Source organism: Cyprinodon tularosa, unplaced genomic scaffold, assembly GCF_016077235.1.
Source record: "Cyprinodon tularosa strain WSP-4 unplaced genomic scaffold, ASM1607723v1 ctg372, whole genome shotgun sequence".
NCBI classification, from domain to species: domain Eukaryota; kingdom Metazoa; phylum Chordata; class Actinopteri; order Cyprinodontiformes; family Cyprinodontidae; genus Cyprinodon; species Cyprinodon tularosa.
In genome coordinates this window covers 51,100-64,717 of record NW_024039088.1, presented here as the reverse complement: position 1 = coordinate 64,717, position 13,618 = coordinate 51,100, and the positions used below count along the sequence as shown (strand labels likewise).

Here is a 13,618-nt window from a genome sequence, read left to right as displayed (position 1 = left end):
AATGAATAATGTGCCGGGGGTTGGGGGGTCTACAGGGAACTGTAGTGTTTCTGAGTCGAGTCTATATGTGTTGCATAACAATCAGAAAGCTGAGCTTCTTAGTTGATCACACCTTATCTAACTCACCTATGGATTTTGTTGCACTACTCTTCCTCTAAGCCTTATTCACAGTGTTTAACTGTTCTCCAAACCAGAAATTCTCCCAAATAATCCGTGGATCCCTGAAGCCATGACCATCTGGGCTGGTTCAACTCCACTCTGCTCCACCAGCCCAGCGTTACTTATCTCCTAAGAGCTTTTATAGCTGAGATGTTATGAACTGTTAATTCCTGCCCTGTCTGTGTTCCATGGTTTTTATGATGCTGTTTACTAATTCTCCATTTCTTACAATAACATACATTTATTAGGATAAACCACAAACACAGACTAATCAGATACTCTTGAAGGTAGAAATGACACCAACATGAATTGATGCCTCACTTCTCTGGATTTTATTTGTAAACTATACAAACCAAAGGTGAAAATCAATCCAGTTTCCTCAAATTCCCTATAAAGTTTCATTTTGGTCCTGTAAGTCCCTTTATGTTTTAAAGCCGACGTCTATTTAGAGGCCAAACCTGTTTTCATGTCTTTAAACCAGCATATGAAGAAGCAGTATCACGCCTGGAGAATGCAGCAGAACTAGTTTGTCCTTCTGGTTGACTCCTTTGTGCCCTGCCTGCAGGGGAAAACCAATGGGGAAATAAACTCATGCCGTCTCGTGGTTGATCTTTCAACCAAAAGGTAGTTCCTTGAATACCTCTCAATGATGGTCAGTGCAGCAGGAGACTCGGGTTAAAGCAGACCTCAGAAGCAACTCAGGAGAAAAATCAGCTGACTTTAAAACAAACACTTAGGTGAGTCTGTTTCTGGGTTTAACCTGTTTAACTAACATTTATCATAAACTGTATGCAAATTGCTGTATTTAGAGGGTAAATTGAATGATTAGGTTATAAATAACAGGTGAACTTTAAAAATCTGAGTAAACTTTTACATGTTTTCCCATTTCACATACCTCTATATGTACCTGTATTGGACATACCTCAAACCTGGAGGAAATTGTGACATTTTGTGTTATGCTCAGTTTTTTTTTTTTTTTAATGATTACATTCATGAGAAATGTTTCTTCTGATTTAATTCAATACACTCATGTCTTAAAATACCTAACTTACCTTCATCTTATTTCATTTTTTTAATATTTGAGTTTAAACCTTTCAGGTTTAGGAGGTATGGGCGGCACCTCCCTGAAAAGAGTCTTCTTTCCGAAAAAGAAGTCACCCCTGAGAGATGCATTCAACCAGCTGCAGAGGGCGCTGCCAAAGAAGAAAACCAAAAAGAAAAGCATTCTGAAAAAACTGCAGCTGGACAACTTAAAGAAGGACAAGAAATCCAAGAAGAGATTCTCCCTGACCCGAGAGAAGAAGGCATCCAAATCGCTAAAGGTCTTCTCCCTGAGCAAAGAGAAGAAGGAGTCTGATCCAAACAATTCAGAAGGAAAGAAGGAGAAAGACAGAGAGGTGCTGAGTCGAATGGGAGACAAGATCAAACGGAAATTTTCTCAGGAAAACAAAAGTGAGCTCAGTGTAGAGCCAGAAATGACACCTCTGAAGGAAGCAAATGAAGGTAAAACCTCCTTACAGAAGCTGAAGGACATGATGAAACCCAGAAACACGGAAACCAAGAAAACTGAAGATACATGAATCAGAAAGACAAACTGGAGCCAAAAGGACATGTATTTAAAGTTCTTTAATGACATTCTGCCTTAAAGCCATTAATGAAACAGAGGCTAAGAAAACTGTGGTTTTTGCTTTAACATTTGACTGATTAACATGTAAATGTCAGTTTTACTTCATATTAAATGGATTTAGTCTTGAATTTGTGGCATTACTAGTCTTGGTTGTTCCATAGCCTGGCATTCAAACTGAGAGAATCATTTGTTTGATTTAGCATAAAGCCAAGCTGCTCTCATGTCTGCTTTGCAGCACAGATCACAAGACCATCCCTTTAAAGTGTTAAATGTAAATATTTACAAAGACTGCATGAGCATCAAGTCTGTGGCAGAAACTTGCTGTAGGATTTAATCACTTAAAAAGAAAATAGCAAGCCATTTTGCTTGCCTCATATATAAAAAAAAACACAAAGGTCAGCATTTAGATGTGTGGGTGACAAGTTTCACTTTCCTTCAACTTTTCCCTTTTACAACCACACATTTCTACGGATTTTATGTGATGAACCAACAGAAAGTCAAACACAAATGTGAAGGAAAAGGATAATGATGCATCATTTTCAGATATTTTACAAGTAAAACTCGAAATATGTGGCATGCATCTGAACCCTGAAGCCACTACATAGAATCAACACCCAACGGCACTCAAACGTTATCTGATTAGTAGAAGCAGGCACTTGTTTTATGTTAACCAGATCATGACCAAACTATTCGTTGTGCACAGTGCAAATTAGGCCTTTATCAAACAGTAGCAGGAGGAAAGTCATAGGAAGCACTGTTTCATGTTTATCTGCAGAAAATTCATTCAGAATGATGCGTGGATTAAATCTACTCCCAGGCCCCCCTTAACACACCACCTCTACCATGAAACACGGTGGTGGGAGCATCATGCTGTGGGGATGATTTTCCTTAGCAGATGGAGGAAAATTGTTCAGAGTTGATGGGAAGGTTGAAAAGGCATTTCAATAATGGCTGAAAATCTAACCATGGCTGCAAAAAAAAAAAAAACTGAGACTGAGGCTAAAATTCACCTCTGAACCTGTAGCAAAGACCTGAGGATTCTTCTCTGTACAGAAGCTCTCAACTTGAGTTGAAGGAATGTATTTCAAAATACTTAGAGCTGTGATTGTAATGAATAGTTGTTCTACAAGATATTGACCCCAGTTTTCTTTCCTCTTAATGTTGAAGCACTCAATGCTGATCTATCACATTAAACCCCAATAAAATACATAGAAGTGAACAAATCAGATGCATGCCAATAAATATATTTGGAAAAATCTATTTTTGCTCATCAAGAGGCAACTTTGAGCTGAGATATTTTTTAAGCTAAACATGAGACCATAAAATCTTGATTAGAGAAAATTAAATAAAAAAAAACAATTTGAAAAAATCTATTAAAATTAAGAGGGAAAAAAAGTATGCATTTTTATGAAAACTGTAAAAAAAAAAAGAACAAAATTTGATCCTTTTATAGCTTTGGTGCACGGTTAAAAGTCTGCAAGCAACACAACTGTAGATCAAAATGTTAGATTAAAAACCAGGTTCACAAAATTAGCTCAGCATGCGTCAGTTCACGCACTAATAAAACCTCAGATAGCACATTTTCTATTTACAGTTTATGGCTTGTTTAAAACAAGTTCTTTTGGAAATAAACATTTATTATTTAAACTATATTGCATTCATTCAGCTGCCTTTTTTTGCTTTTAAATGAAGCGGGAAACAATGCAGAATATCCACCAATGGGAAAGAGCGCTGATTAAACCTGGAAGCTTTGCACCGCAATGAAATTTGTTTTACTGGATCTCTAACTTTACATGATCTACTTTTATCTAAAAGGAGAAATTCATTACCAAATGTGCTAAACAGATTCATAGGATATAATGTAAAAAACTTAACCTACATAAAAAAATTTAAAAATAAATCAGTATGGTTTCTAAATTACAGAAAAAGAGGTTGACGAGTTGTTGTAGCAGCTGATACATACACAGTGTGGAAAGGCTTACTTTGCATTGCTCCTTCACAAGTAAAACCTTTCATTGTAATGGTCCTTAAAGTTTTACTTCATAAGCAAACCATCATGCAACTCTTAGTGCTCCAGCTGTCTGGATTCATCTCTTTGGCAAAATATCGGCAGAAGAATCTCTAAAAGTGAAGACAGCTGCTTACTAAGATCAATCAGTGTTCACATTCAAAGCAGACAGTGTAAGCTTAAAAAAAGTGTGATGTTGCTTGGATTTATGACAGTTTGTTGCCAGGAGATGAAGACATTTGGAGCAGTTTTCTTTAAAGTGTTCGATCATCCACAGATTTTTTTTTTTCAGGAGTGTATGCATGTTTGGGTCATCTGCCTCAGTTAAAGCTGTCTGGAGGATGGACGTCCTCTTAGTCATCATTCATGAGAGAAGACCGGTTGCTATCCGTTTCCTTCCTGATGGTGCGAAGTCTCGAGTTCTACAGGCAGACAGTAGGAAAGAGAAGGGAAGGTGAGGGACCAGAGTAGTAAAGGAATAAAAGGTAGGGATTATAAGAAGAGGATTGTGTGAAAGTGAAACAGAAGGGAAGAAAGGGAAACAATAAGAAATAGATTAGTTATGTCCAACCAGGCAAACAGAGTCATAGAAGTTTAGAGGAGAAAGTCATGGGGGAAAAAAAATACCATAGATCAGTTGGGCCAGGGTGGAATGCCACAAGAGGGCGGCAAAAGGCAAAAAAAAAAAAAAACTTTAGCTAATTGTTTATTTCTATTGCTTTTCTTTCTATTGTAGTCAATGGGAAGCTGCTGTAAACTAGTAACTATGAGAATGTTACCGGATTATGCTTTATGATTAAGAGAAAAACCTTACATATTTAAAATAATCCAAATGTAGCTGGATTCTGGCCATAACTTCATTGAGACAAGGATGGAAAGCACAATGTCAACACAGGGCTAAATGATTTGACACTTTACAGACTCTCATGTTCTTTAAGATCATTCTTTTACAAATTAATTTCATAATAAAGTTGTGTTTGGCTGAATGGGTTTTGCTAAGGAAGTTGTGCGTTTCATTGTGTGAGGAGTACGGGTGTGGCTCACCCAGGATGCAGTTTAAGCTACGACATCTGGATACTTTTTGCTAATGTATTTAATTATTTATACATCATATTACAACCAAACCATGAATGCTTTTTATTAGGATTTTTCGTGATAGACCGACATCTTCTAATGACTGAAAACCTCCATCATCTAATGACTGAAAACCTCAAGTCCCCGTGGAAAAATTGTGTTTTATTAACTGCAGTGTTATTTTCCATAACACTTGGGCTGTCACAGAAAACCTAAATAATTATTACCGGTAACTAAAGGTGAAATTTAAACAAATGCAAAGAAGCAGGGGTTGAAATTTTGCAAGCTGCAATTTGCTTGTAAGTTTAAATTTCAAAGGATATCACAGAAGAGCAGCCGCAACGAGACAAAGCAAGCAGACGAAAAAAAGAAATAAAATAAAAGACACATGTAGCCAAGTTCTGCATTTATTTTCATCAGCTATAATATTCGTACAAAAATAAAACCTGGATAATATGAAATAAAAATTGAAATACCAAAACCATCACTAAAATGTCATTATGTGTCAAAACTTAACTTGGTAAATAACAATATATTGGTGTAAATATATAAACATCTCGGTAATAATTCTCTATAAATTGCATATGTAATAAGAAGACACTTCTACCTCTACCTGATCAAGGCTCAATTTTAATCTCATTGTGATAAAATAAAAAATGAAAACATGGAAAACATTGCTCTCGTGAACCTCTGCTATCACGTCAACATGTCAACATGTACAGACACAAAATGTGTGACGAGATTCCCTATTCGTGTGAATGCATACTTTCAACTGACATGCCAGAGTAAACCGTCAGAGGAAATGTGGCAAGAAGCGTGACCTGGTTTAAAATACCACTAACATCTGGACCCACTTAAGAAATTACAACAAAGGAACAAACTGCACTGATGAGGCAGAAATGTTGTGGTGGTGATACACTAAGTGACATTAGCATGTGGCAGTAAAAAACATTCCCGGCATTTGGGTAAGAAATAAAAAAAACAAAAGGAAGCCTGGTTTTAAGCATGAGGCAGTGAAGCCATTAAAATTTCTGATCAAAGTCTCTCCTTAGGACAAAACGATCCATATATGGTCTCTATGTGGATGGAATTAGACCTGCATTCAAGAGAACTATGTGGACAGAAGTTTCTACCAAAACGCACAACTAACTATTCCCAACTGACAGCCTAAATTACTGGAGCAGGTCAGTACTTGTGTAGCAACCCAACACTTGCAAGGTACTGAATGTATTGAAGATCACAGAGATCGAAAACACTGGATAGTGACACAATACGCTGCAGACATGATGCAGGAAAAAAGACATCTGCAGGAACAGACAGGGAGCACAGGGCTGGAAGAAGTGACCTGAACATTTGGCTCGGGATTCGGGATGACTTCTAAAGGACTTAAGATAAGAACGATTGTGTTTCATTCAGAAAAAAACCCTGAAACCTAAAGAGGTACGACAAGACATCTCAGTATGTAAGACCTTCATTAGTTGGAACTTTATATACACCAAACCTAAATCAGAAAGGCTCCATCAGTAAATACATTAGTACTGAAGGTTTTAACTAGCACTACAACAATAAATCAGAACTGGACGTTTTTTACGCTCAAGTCGGTATTAAGCAAGCTGTAAACTAAAAGCAAAGATGTTTTTCTGATGAGTCAACACATCAAACAGGTCACTCTAACACAGTGGTTCTCAAACTTTTTCTGTCATTCCCCACTTTGGACAAGGGGGATTTTCAAGCCCCGCCTGTCCCCATCGCCCCAACACAATGCTAATGAAATATGCAACAATCTTAAAATGTTCCAATTTTACTGAAGTAACAAGTAGTATCTAAATACAAACTATCTACATCAAATAACAGCAAGCTAAAAAATAAAGAAAATAAAAATGCAGCTGTGTCAAAATTTGTATCAAGCTCAAAGATAGAAAAAATTAAAGTGCCACTCTGCAATCTGTTAATAAAAGAAAAGAAGTGAAATCCATCTGGCAAGACAGTTCTATTTATCCCTGCATTAGTGGCTGCAATGAGCCTGTTTTGCATTGCACAGTTTCTCAAAACGGGGTTGCAGGCTTGATACTGCCACTCTCAAGTCATGCTCAATGTTCAGCTGAGATCTGTATTTTGTTTTCATTGAAGCAACAGCTGAAAAGCCCATCTCACAGAGATATGATGTGGCAAAGGGAAGAAGAATGCACACAGCTCTCTGCCCGATGAGTGGATACTCCCTCTCCACTCCTAACCAGAATTCACTATTAGTCTGAGCATTAAACCTGAGCTTCAGGGTGGAGTCAGACGTCATTTCAATAAACTGGTCCTCCTCAGCAGACCTAAAATCAGCAGGTGCTGCAGACAGAATAGGAAAAAATAGACTTACTTTATTTTTCATTGCATAATAAACTAATAAAATATTTCAAATTCAGTTATTTATGATCAACCTGCGCCGTCAATCCCGGCGCATGTGCGCTTTATTTGCAGTCTGGACGCTAAAGTTAAACATGCTGTGTCTCTGCTCTGACTGCAGCGCTGAGAGGGACTCCTGCGATAGCGGGGGAGAACGGGGTTGGGACGGGGGAGGCGCCCCACGGCAGCACCTGCCGCTGGAGGACAAGAAAAGGAACGATACGTGCTTTCACGTAAGAGTCTCCAAAAGTCGCTAGATTTGTCGCTAGTCGCTTTTTTGAAAAAGAGTCGCTGGAGGGGTCTGAAATATAGCGACAAAGTCGCTGAGTTGGCAACACTGGGGCGCGAAAGTTTATTCCGTTACAAATAATATGCCGACGTCACGTCAATAATTATTTTGGCACTTCAGTTCCAGGTGAAATGTTTCTCATATCTAATGTTCTTTTAATTAGACTGCATGTAGGCTAGTAATGATTACTTTGTGGGTTTGATTGGTCTAAAAAGCGGCAACATACAGCTATAAGGACAGTTTGCTCTCACACGTTCTACATTTATAGTCACACACACACACACACACACACCGGAACTTGGCGCGCCCCACCTGTCACGTCTCAATTCCCCACCAGTGGGTCGCGCCACACACTTTGAGAACCGCGGCTCTAACAACACTCATCAGTGTGGTAGCTGTAACTGAGGGAGGAAGCCTGAAAATTAGTTATTTTCAGTATGTGCAGGAGCACAACAAATTAGGCCAGAGAGGGCAGAAAAGCTGGCAGAAGCTTCCAGAAATGCATACGAGATGTCCGTTAAATAGATAACACACGATGTGAAGAAATATTGATGACTGAGCTCATGCGTAGATTCAATATTTGAAAAATTTAAAGTTTTAACCGTCTAATAATAAATCAAAAGGTTTTGTAAAAGGATTAGAAAAGATTACGCTGTAATTTCTGCTCCAACATAGTTTGAGGTGGTTTGTTTTGAAAAACACATTTTACAGTGTTTTTATTTTTTTGTTATTTTTTATAAGTATTAAATATGATCTGAAATAACCAAAATCAGTTTCAACAGGTCAGAGGTCCCAAAAGTTAGAAGTCAACCCTGCAACCTCTGATCGATCCAATTGCAGTGTTATCATTTTTGTTTTGTAAAGTTCAAAGCAGCAAATTCTGAATTTCTACAATGAGCTGGTGCATATCTGACCGTTTGGCTGTGGGGCTGTAGTGGTTTGACAACAGATTTTGGAGTGTTTTATGAAACAGTAACCATACATTTAGTTTACAGAAAAGCTTCACTGGAGCCCCTGGTCACAGGGTTAAGCAAGCAAACGTTGCTCAAACTGAGAAAAGAAAAGAAGCACTGATGCCATCTGAACTGTTTTTACCAAAAACATGAGGCAGAAAAGGTTTTGCACAGAGCAGATGAAGACCGCGATAGCCGATTTCAATATGAGCCGACAAATGTAGGCTATAGTTGCGCAATACTACGATGATAAAAATTAGCAAGGCTGTTTGTCTATCTTGGAAAAGTCTTAATGATTCACCTTTGCACAGAAGAAGGTTAACGGTTCCCACTCCCCCAGGTGTTATCAATCATAGTCTCGCTGTAGGTATCAGCCGCTCTGTGGGTGCATTTCCTGCACACTCATGTATGTAATTAGTGGCTTTCGTTAGAAATACCCTGAAAACGTCAATTCCTGCATTGGTAGATGGCGCACAACGCCACAACACGCCTTTCTCAGCTAGCTGCAAAACAAGTTTTTAGAAGAAGTGCGTAAGTGCTCTTCTATTAGGTTTGATTATTTTTATCTAATTTAAGCAAACAATTTGCAGTTTAAACCTAATCTTGGGGATATTTTTCACTCTACAGAGTCCATAAAAACCAAATCTTTCCTTGAAAGAATAGTTGAGGATTTATTTTATTTTAAATCAAAGTAGCCGGAGTTGTTGATCTGCCACTTGGAGCCAGTCTAATAAACAGAACGAGAGTAACGATAGCAAATGGTAAGAGAAGGTCTAGATACAAAGCAAGGTCTTTTTTTTTTCTTTTAATCAGCAAAGCAATGCAAACCAGTTAAAAAAGACAGAATAGCACCAATTATTTTGAGAAAGCTGCTCTCTTGGAAAAAAAAACTATAATTACCATGTGTGTATTCCATAATGGTTCATCCCAGGTGCATCCTACAGGTCAGTCAGAGAGTCTTTCATTTTTTGATTATTTCAGCGTTTCATTCACAAATCGGCTTGACTGAGATTAAAGTTAAGCTCTGTAATGGAATCATTTTATCCTACTTCTGTCAGTCTTATAAAAATATTCCATGAAACACAATGTAACATGGATTTAGTCCTCTTTGTTACGTTAAGTTTAATGTGCAAATATTAAACGATCAATCTTTACTACTAAATCGGGCTTTATCAATATGCAACTTCATTAGCGTATTGCGTTCATCGATGAGGCCAAAGATGTTAAAACATATCCGAAGAAAAAGAGAAGGAGAATGTGGACGAAGTGGTTGTTGGGGAAACTACACCAGCTTGGGATGCTAGTTAAACAGAGTTGGAGGTAGGCTGTGTTGTAACATTTAGCACCTTTATGGGCCATCTGACAAATACGTCAGCTATGGAGTTACACACAGCAGGCCTTGTGTTTTGGCAGCTGTATTCAGAGATTGGGGATCTGGAGTCAACAAGTCATCTCTATGTCATGTATTTGTTCTGCTCAGCCAATGAACCAGGGGAGTCTGATCTGTACAGGTTAATTAACTTTACAGATTGGACTCGCCTGGTTCAGTGGCTGAGCAGAATAAATATATGACAGAGTAGAAATGTTGACTACAGATCTCATCTGTCTGTATTCGATATACAGAAACAAAATGAGCTGTTCAACCACATGATCTATAATTTCCTCAATGAAAAAAAAAATTAAAACAATTACAAAAATCTTAGAAATGATCAATGTGAAACCTTGTATTATTTGTCAAAACAAAATAGAGATACCTAAAAAGGTAAATGTCCTGCAGAAGCAGGAAGCAGAGCTATTTACATCTGAAAACTTGGAAGCAGGCTAAATAACAACTAGCTCATGTAAAAAGAAGGAAAAAAACAAGCCAATAGTATAAAAAGTTATGTGCAAGCTGGACAGCAACACAAAGACCTTGAACTTAGAAAGCAGCATAGGGCAGATTCAGGTCCTTCTTAAAGCTAGTTTTTGTGATCTGATAGACATCTGATATTCTGGCAGGATTCCACTTCTCTGCGCTGCAGTTATACATAGAAATTAGTACTTTAATAAGTGTTGAGATTTTCCAATATATCTGTAAGAAAGCTAAACAAGCAAATCGCCAAACAATGACAAGCAGCAGTCAACTAAGGTGTCTGGCTTGAAAGCAAAAGGAGTCTTTAATATGAATTGTTCTGTTTGTGATTGATGACGTCATCTCCGTTGGTTTCGGACAGTACCTCAAGGGTGGTAAAGTGATTGTCTCGTGTTGTCTGGCCGCGATTCCGGTTGCACAAACAGCACAGCAGCTCCTTGAAGGTCCTCCTCATGTCTTTGTCCCTGAAGCAGTAGATGATGGGGTTGACGAAAGAGTTGCACTCGGCTAACACCAGGAAGTACTTCTCGTAGCGCAGCACTTTACACGATTCGCAGTCGATGCCGTCAAGCATCAGTAGAACAAGACCTGGTGTCCAGCAGAGCACAAACAGGCCTGTTAGGAAAAAAAAACCAAAGATGTTAGAGAATCCCTACTTTAGCGTGAAGAAGTAGGTCTTACAAAGAATATGAAGAAGTTGATAATTGATGATGGCTGAGGGAGAGATCTACAGGTTTCCTGATGGACTCAGAGCATTCCGGCTTGTGGAATGGGTTTAGTCTGTACGATCAGGTTTTATTATCATAAGCCTTGATTAGACATCTCAGGAATGCATACCCATGCCGGACACCCAGGACTAATGTATGCACACAAACAAACTGTGGACAGAACTGGTAAAATGATGTGCAAGTGAGCATTAGGATCAAAAACCTGCCATGCATTCCTTAGAAAGCTAAACAATCCCCCCACGGTCACAGCAACCAGACCCCCCGTTTCATGCTAACCTAAAATGTCCCTCTGCTAACTCCAGATCTACAAAACAATTCAAACTCATTATAAATCTAAATTATTCAAAAGAGAAAGTACAAATAAGGAAAGGAGTGGATTACAAATTCTTGGTTGTCATCCAATCCTTGCAAAAGCTGTTTTTCCTAACAGACTTGCATTATGCAGCTCCATGTCCGGACATGCTCAAGAGTTTTTCCTCAACCTTAAAAGTCAAACGGCTGGATCCTAACTGTTCAGCTGCCAAGTGACACGACAAAAGCGTGTGACACTTTTTTTCAACATTTAAGGAATCTGATCAACTTTGTTGCTCTTGAGAGACAAAATAGGTGGAAGAAATAAGAATAAAGGAAAGGTGCCAAATATATGAGCTATGTCAGAGGAAAGGAGGGAATGAGGGTTTTGTAGGGGAGGCAATGGTTTCCCTGACAAGAATAGACATGTAAAGGCATTCATCAGGCAGTTCAACCACCAACTCTCCAATTCTCAGAAGAAGAGGGTGGAAGATTTCCATTAAAAAGGGAAAAGAACAAGCAAACAAACAAACCTAAATAACTAAAACCGATCCCTACAGGATGGGTCTAGTAACTTCTTAAAAGAACTGTACCTATTCTCCGAAAAACAAAACCTAAAGCCTCTGTTGTGCCATTAAAGAAATGCCTTACTTGAAACTTGCATGTACTTCTCTCTTTCTGTGAGTTCTCTGCTAAATAAGATAAGAAAACTCAGATTTTATCATTTGAACCTCTGGCAGGTTAAAGTTGTCAAATATCTTCAGTTATTGAACTTAGACATGTATTAGTAATAGGGGAGAGGCACATTCTTATGACATGATGCAGTAGAGTGTCGCTTTTTGAATAATTCTGCTGTTTTTATTATTCCTCACAAAAGGCCAAGTTGAAGATCAATTTCTCTCTTCTCAACCAACCATGTAAGAACCTTTAATGTCATTAAAGTGATTAAACCATTCCTGTAATTTCTGACCAGATTTGTTCATTTTTCCTCTCGTGCTTCCATGATTTATCCGTTTAGTTCAAAGTCCTCTTGTTTAAAGGCTTACTTCCAATCCCTCTCATCCTTAACCCCTCTCCTAGATACTTCATCTGGTTCAGAAGTGGAGACATGCAATGGTGTCTTCAGAATGCTGGTATTACTTGCAGTCAAAATAAAAATACATGGCTACATTTTAAGGACCATCCTACGCCTGTTAAAGTGGCCCCTTGGGAGCCAAATCGTGTGTCAAAATGGCCTCTATAGTAGTGAGGATGTGCAATATGTACCGTTTTCTTTCTGGTACCAGCCCTACAAAAAGTCACTTTTACAACCCCCTTTATTACTGAACTAAATGAATAAAAACACATTATCAGAATGAAAGGTAAATACATAGGGCGAACTGAAATAAACACACCTGATTCAAATGTTAAAATAAATTGCAAATCAGGTGGCATCTTCAAATGGTAAAATCATGCATGGAGTCTGCTTATATTCCTGAGTTCTCCTAACCTGTGCGTTTGTTTTACTTCAGTGTAGTGCCATTGACTGTACTATCATTTATATTATATATTCTATAGCCATGCAAAAACACTTAGGTAATCTCCATAATTTGCATCACAGCCATAACAACTTGCTGTGGCAGTTTCTGGCAGATTTTTTTAGGCTGATTCTCTTGACCAGTGAAGCAGGTGGACTGGTGCAAAGAAAACACCCTGATCTCGAACGTGGAGAAGCCGAAGGAGATCATGCGTTGATGATGTCACCAGTGCGACAGAAATCAGTAAACAATAGAGAAAAACATGGAAGGGAGCCAGGGCAGAGTAACCCCGAAATCCCACATACTCCGTCAGCGCTCCGCCCCGCTGCGCTCCAGACCGCCTGCGCAAACCAAAGCCTACAGCCTCCGCTGTGGCTCCCGTCCGCTCCGCTCTGAGTTCCTTGGAGATCGTAGAGGGCATGCGCGAGATGATTAAATTCAAAGCAGCAAAGCATGCGGAAATTAACCAGGGTTTCCGCAGATCATTAAAAATAATTACAATTCATTATTTATTTTTTTTTAAAATTAAGGCCTTAATTGGCATTAAAATTAATTAAATATGTTTATCGCAGCATTTATAATTCTTTAATAAAAAATGTTTATAAAACAAGATATATTATATCACGATTAATTTGCGTGGAACTGATCATAAAGCCATATGTTCGGAAAGGAAGCTCGAGGCGGAGAAAAAGCTAGAATATATACCGTATTTTTACGACCACAAGG

The 13,618-nt window shown here is 38.4% G+C and overlaps 1 protein-coding gene across 1 annotated transcript in view; it reads right to left on the bottom strand.

Moving 5' to 3' along the window:
* Positions 1-1,770: 1,770 nt before the first annotated feature.
* The window catches only part of lpar2b (lysophosphatidic acid receptor 2b), a 43,765-nt gene continuing 31,917 nt past the window's right edge, over positions 1,771-13,618 (bottom strand). Inside the window, exons 5-6 of the mRNA XM_038296605.1 lie at positions 10,721-10,971; positions 1,771-4,216 (exon numbers count right to left, since the gene is read on the bottom strand). Coding sequence (XP_038152533.1) covers positions 4,148-4,216; positions 10,721-10,971 — 320 coding nt within the window. The 3' untranslated portion in view covers positions 1,771-4,147. The remainder of the gene's footprint in view (positions 4,217-10,720; positions 10,972-13,618) is intronic.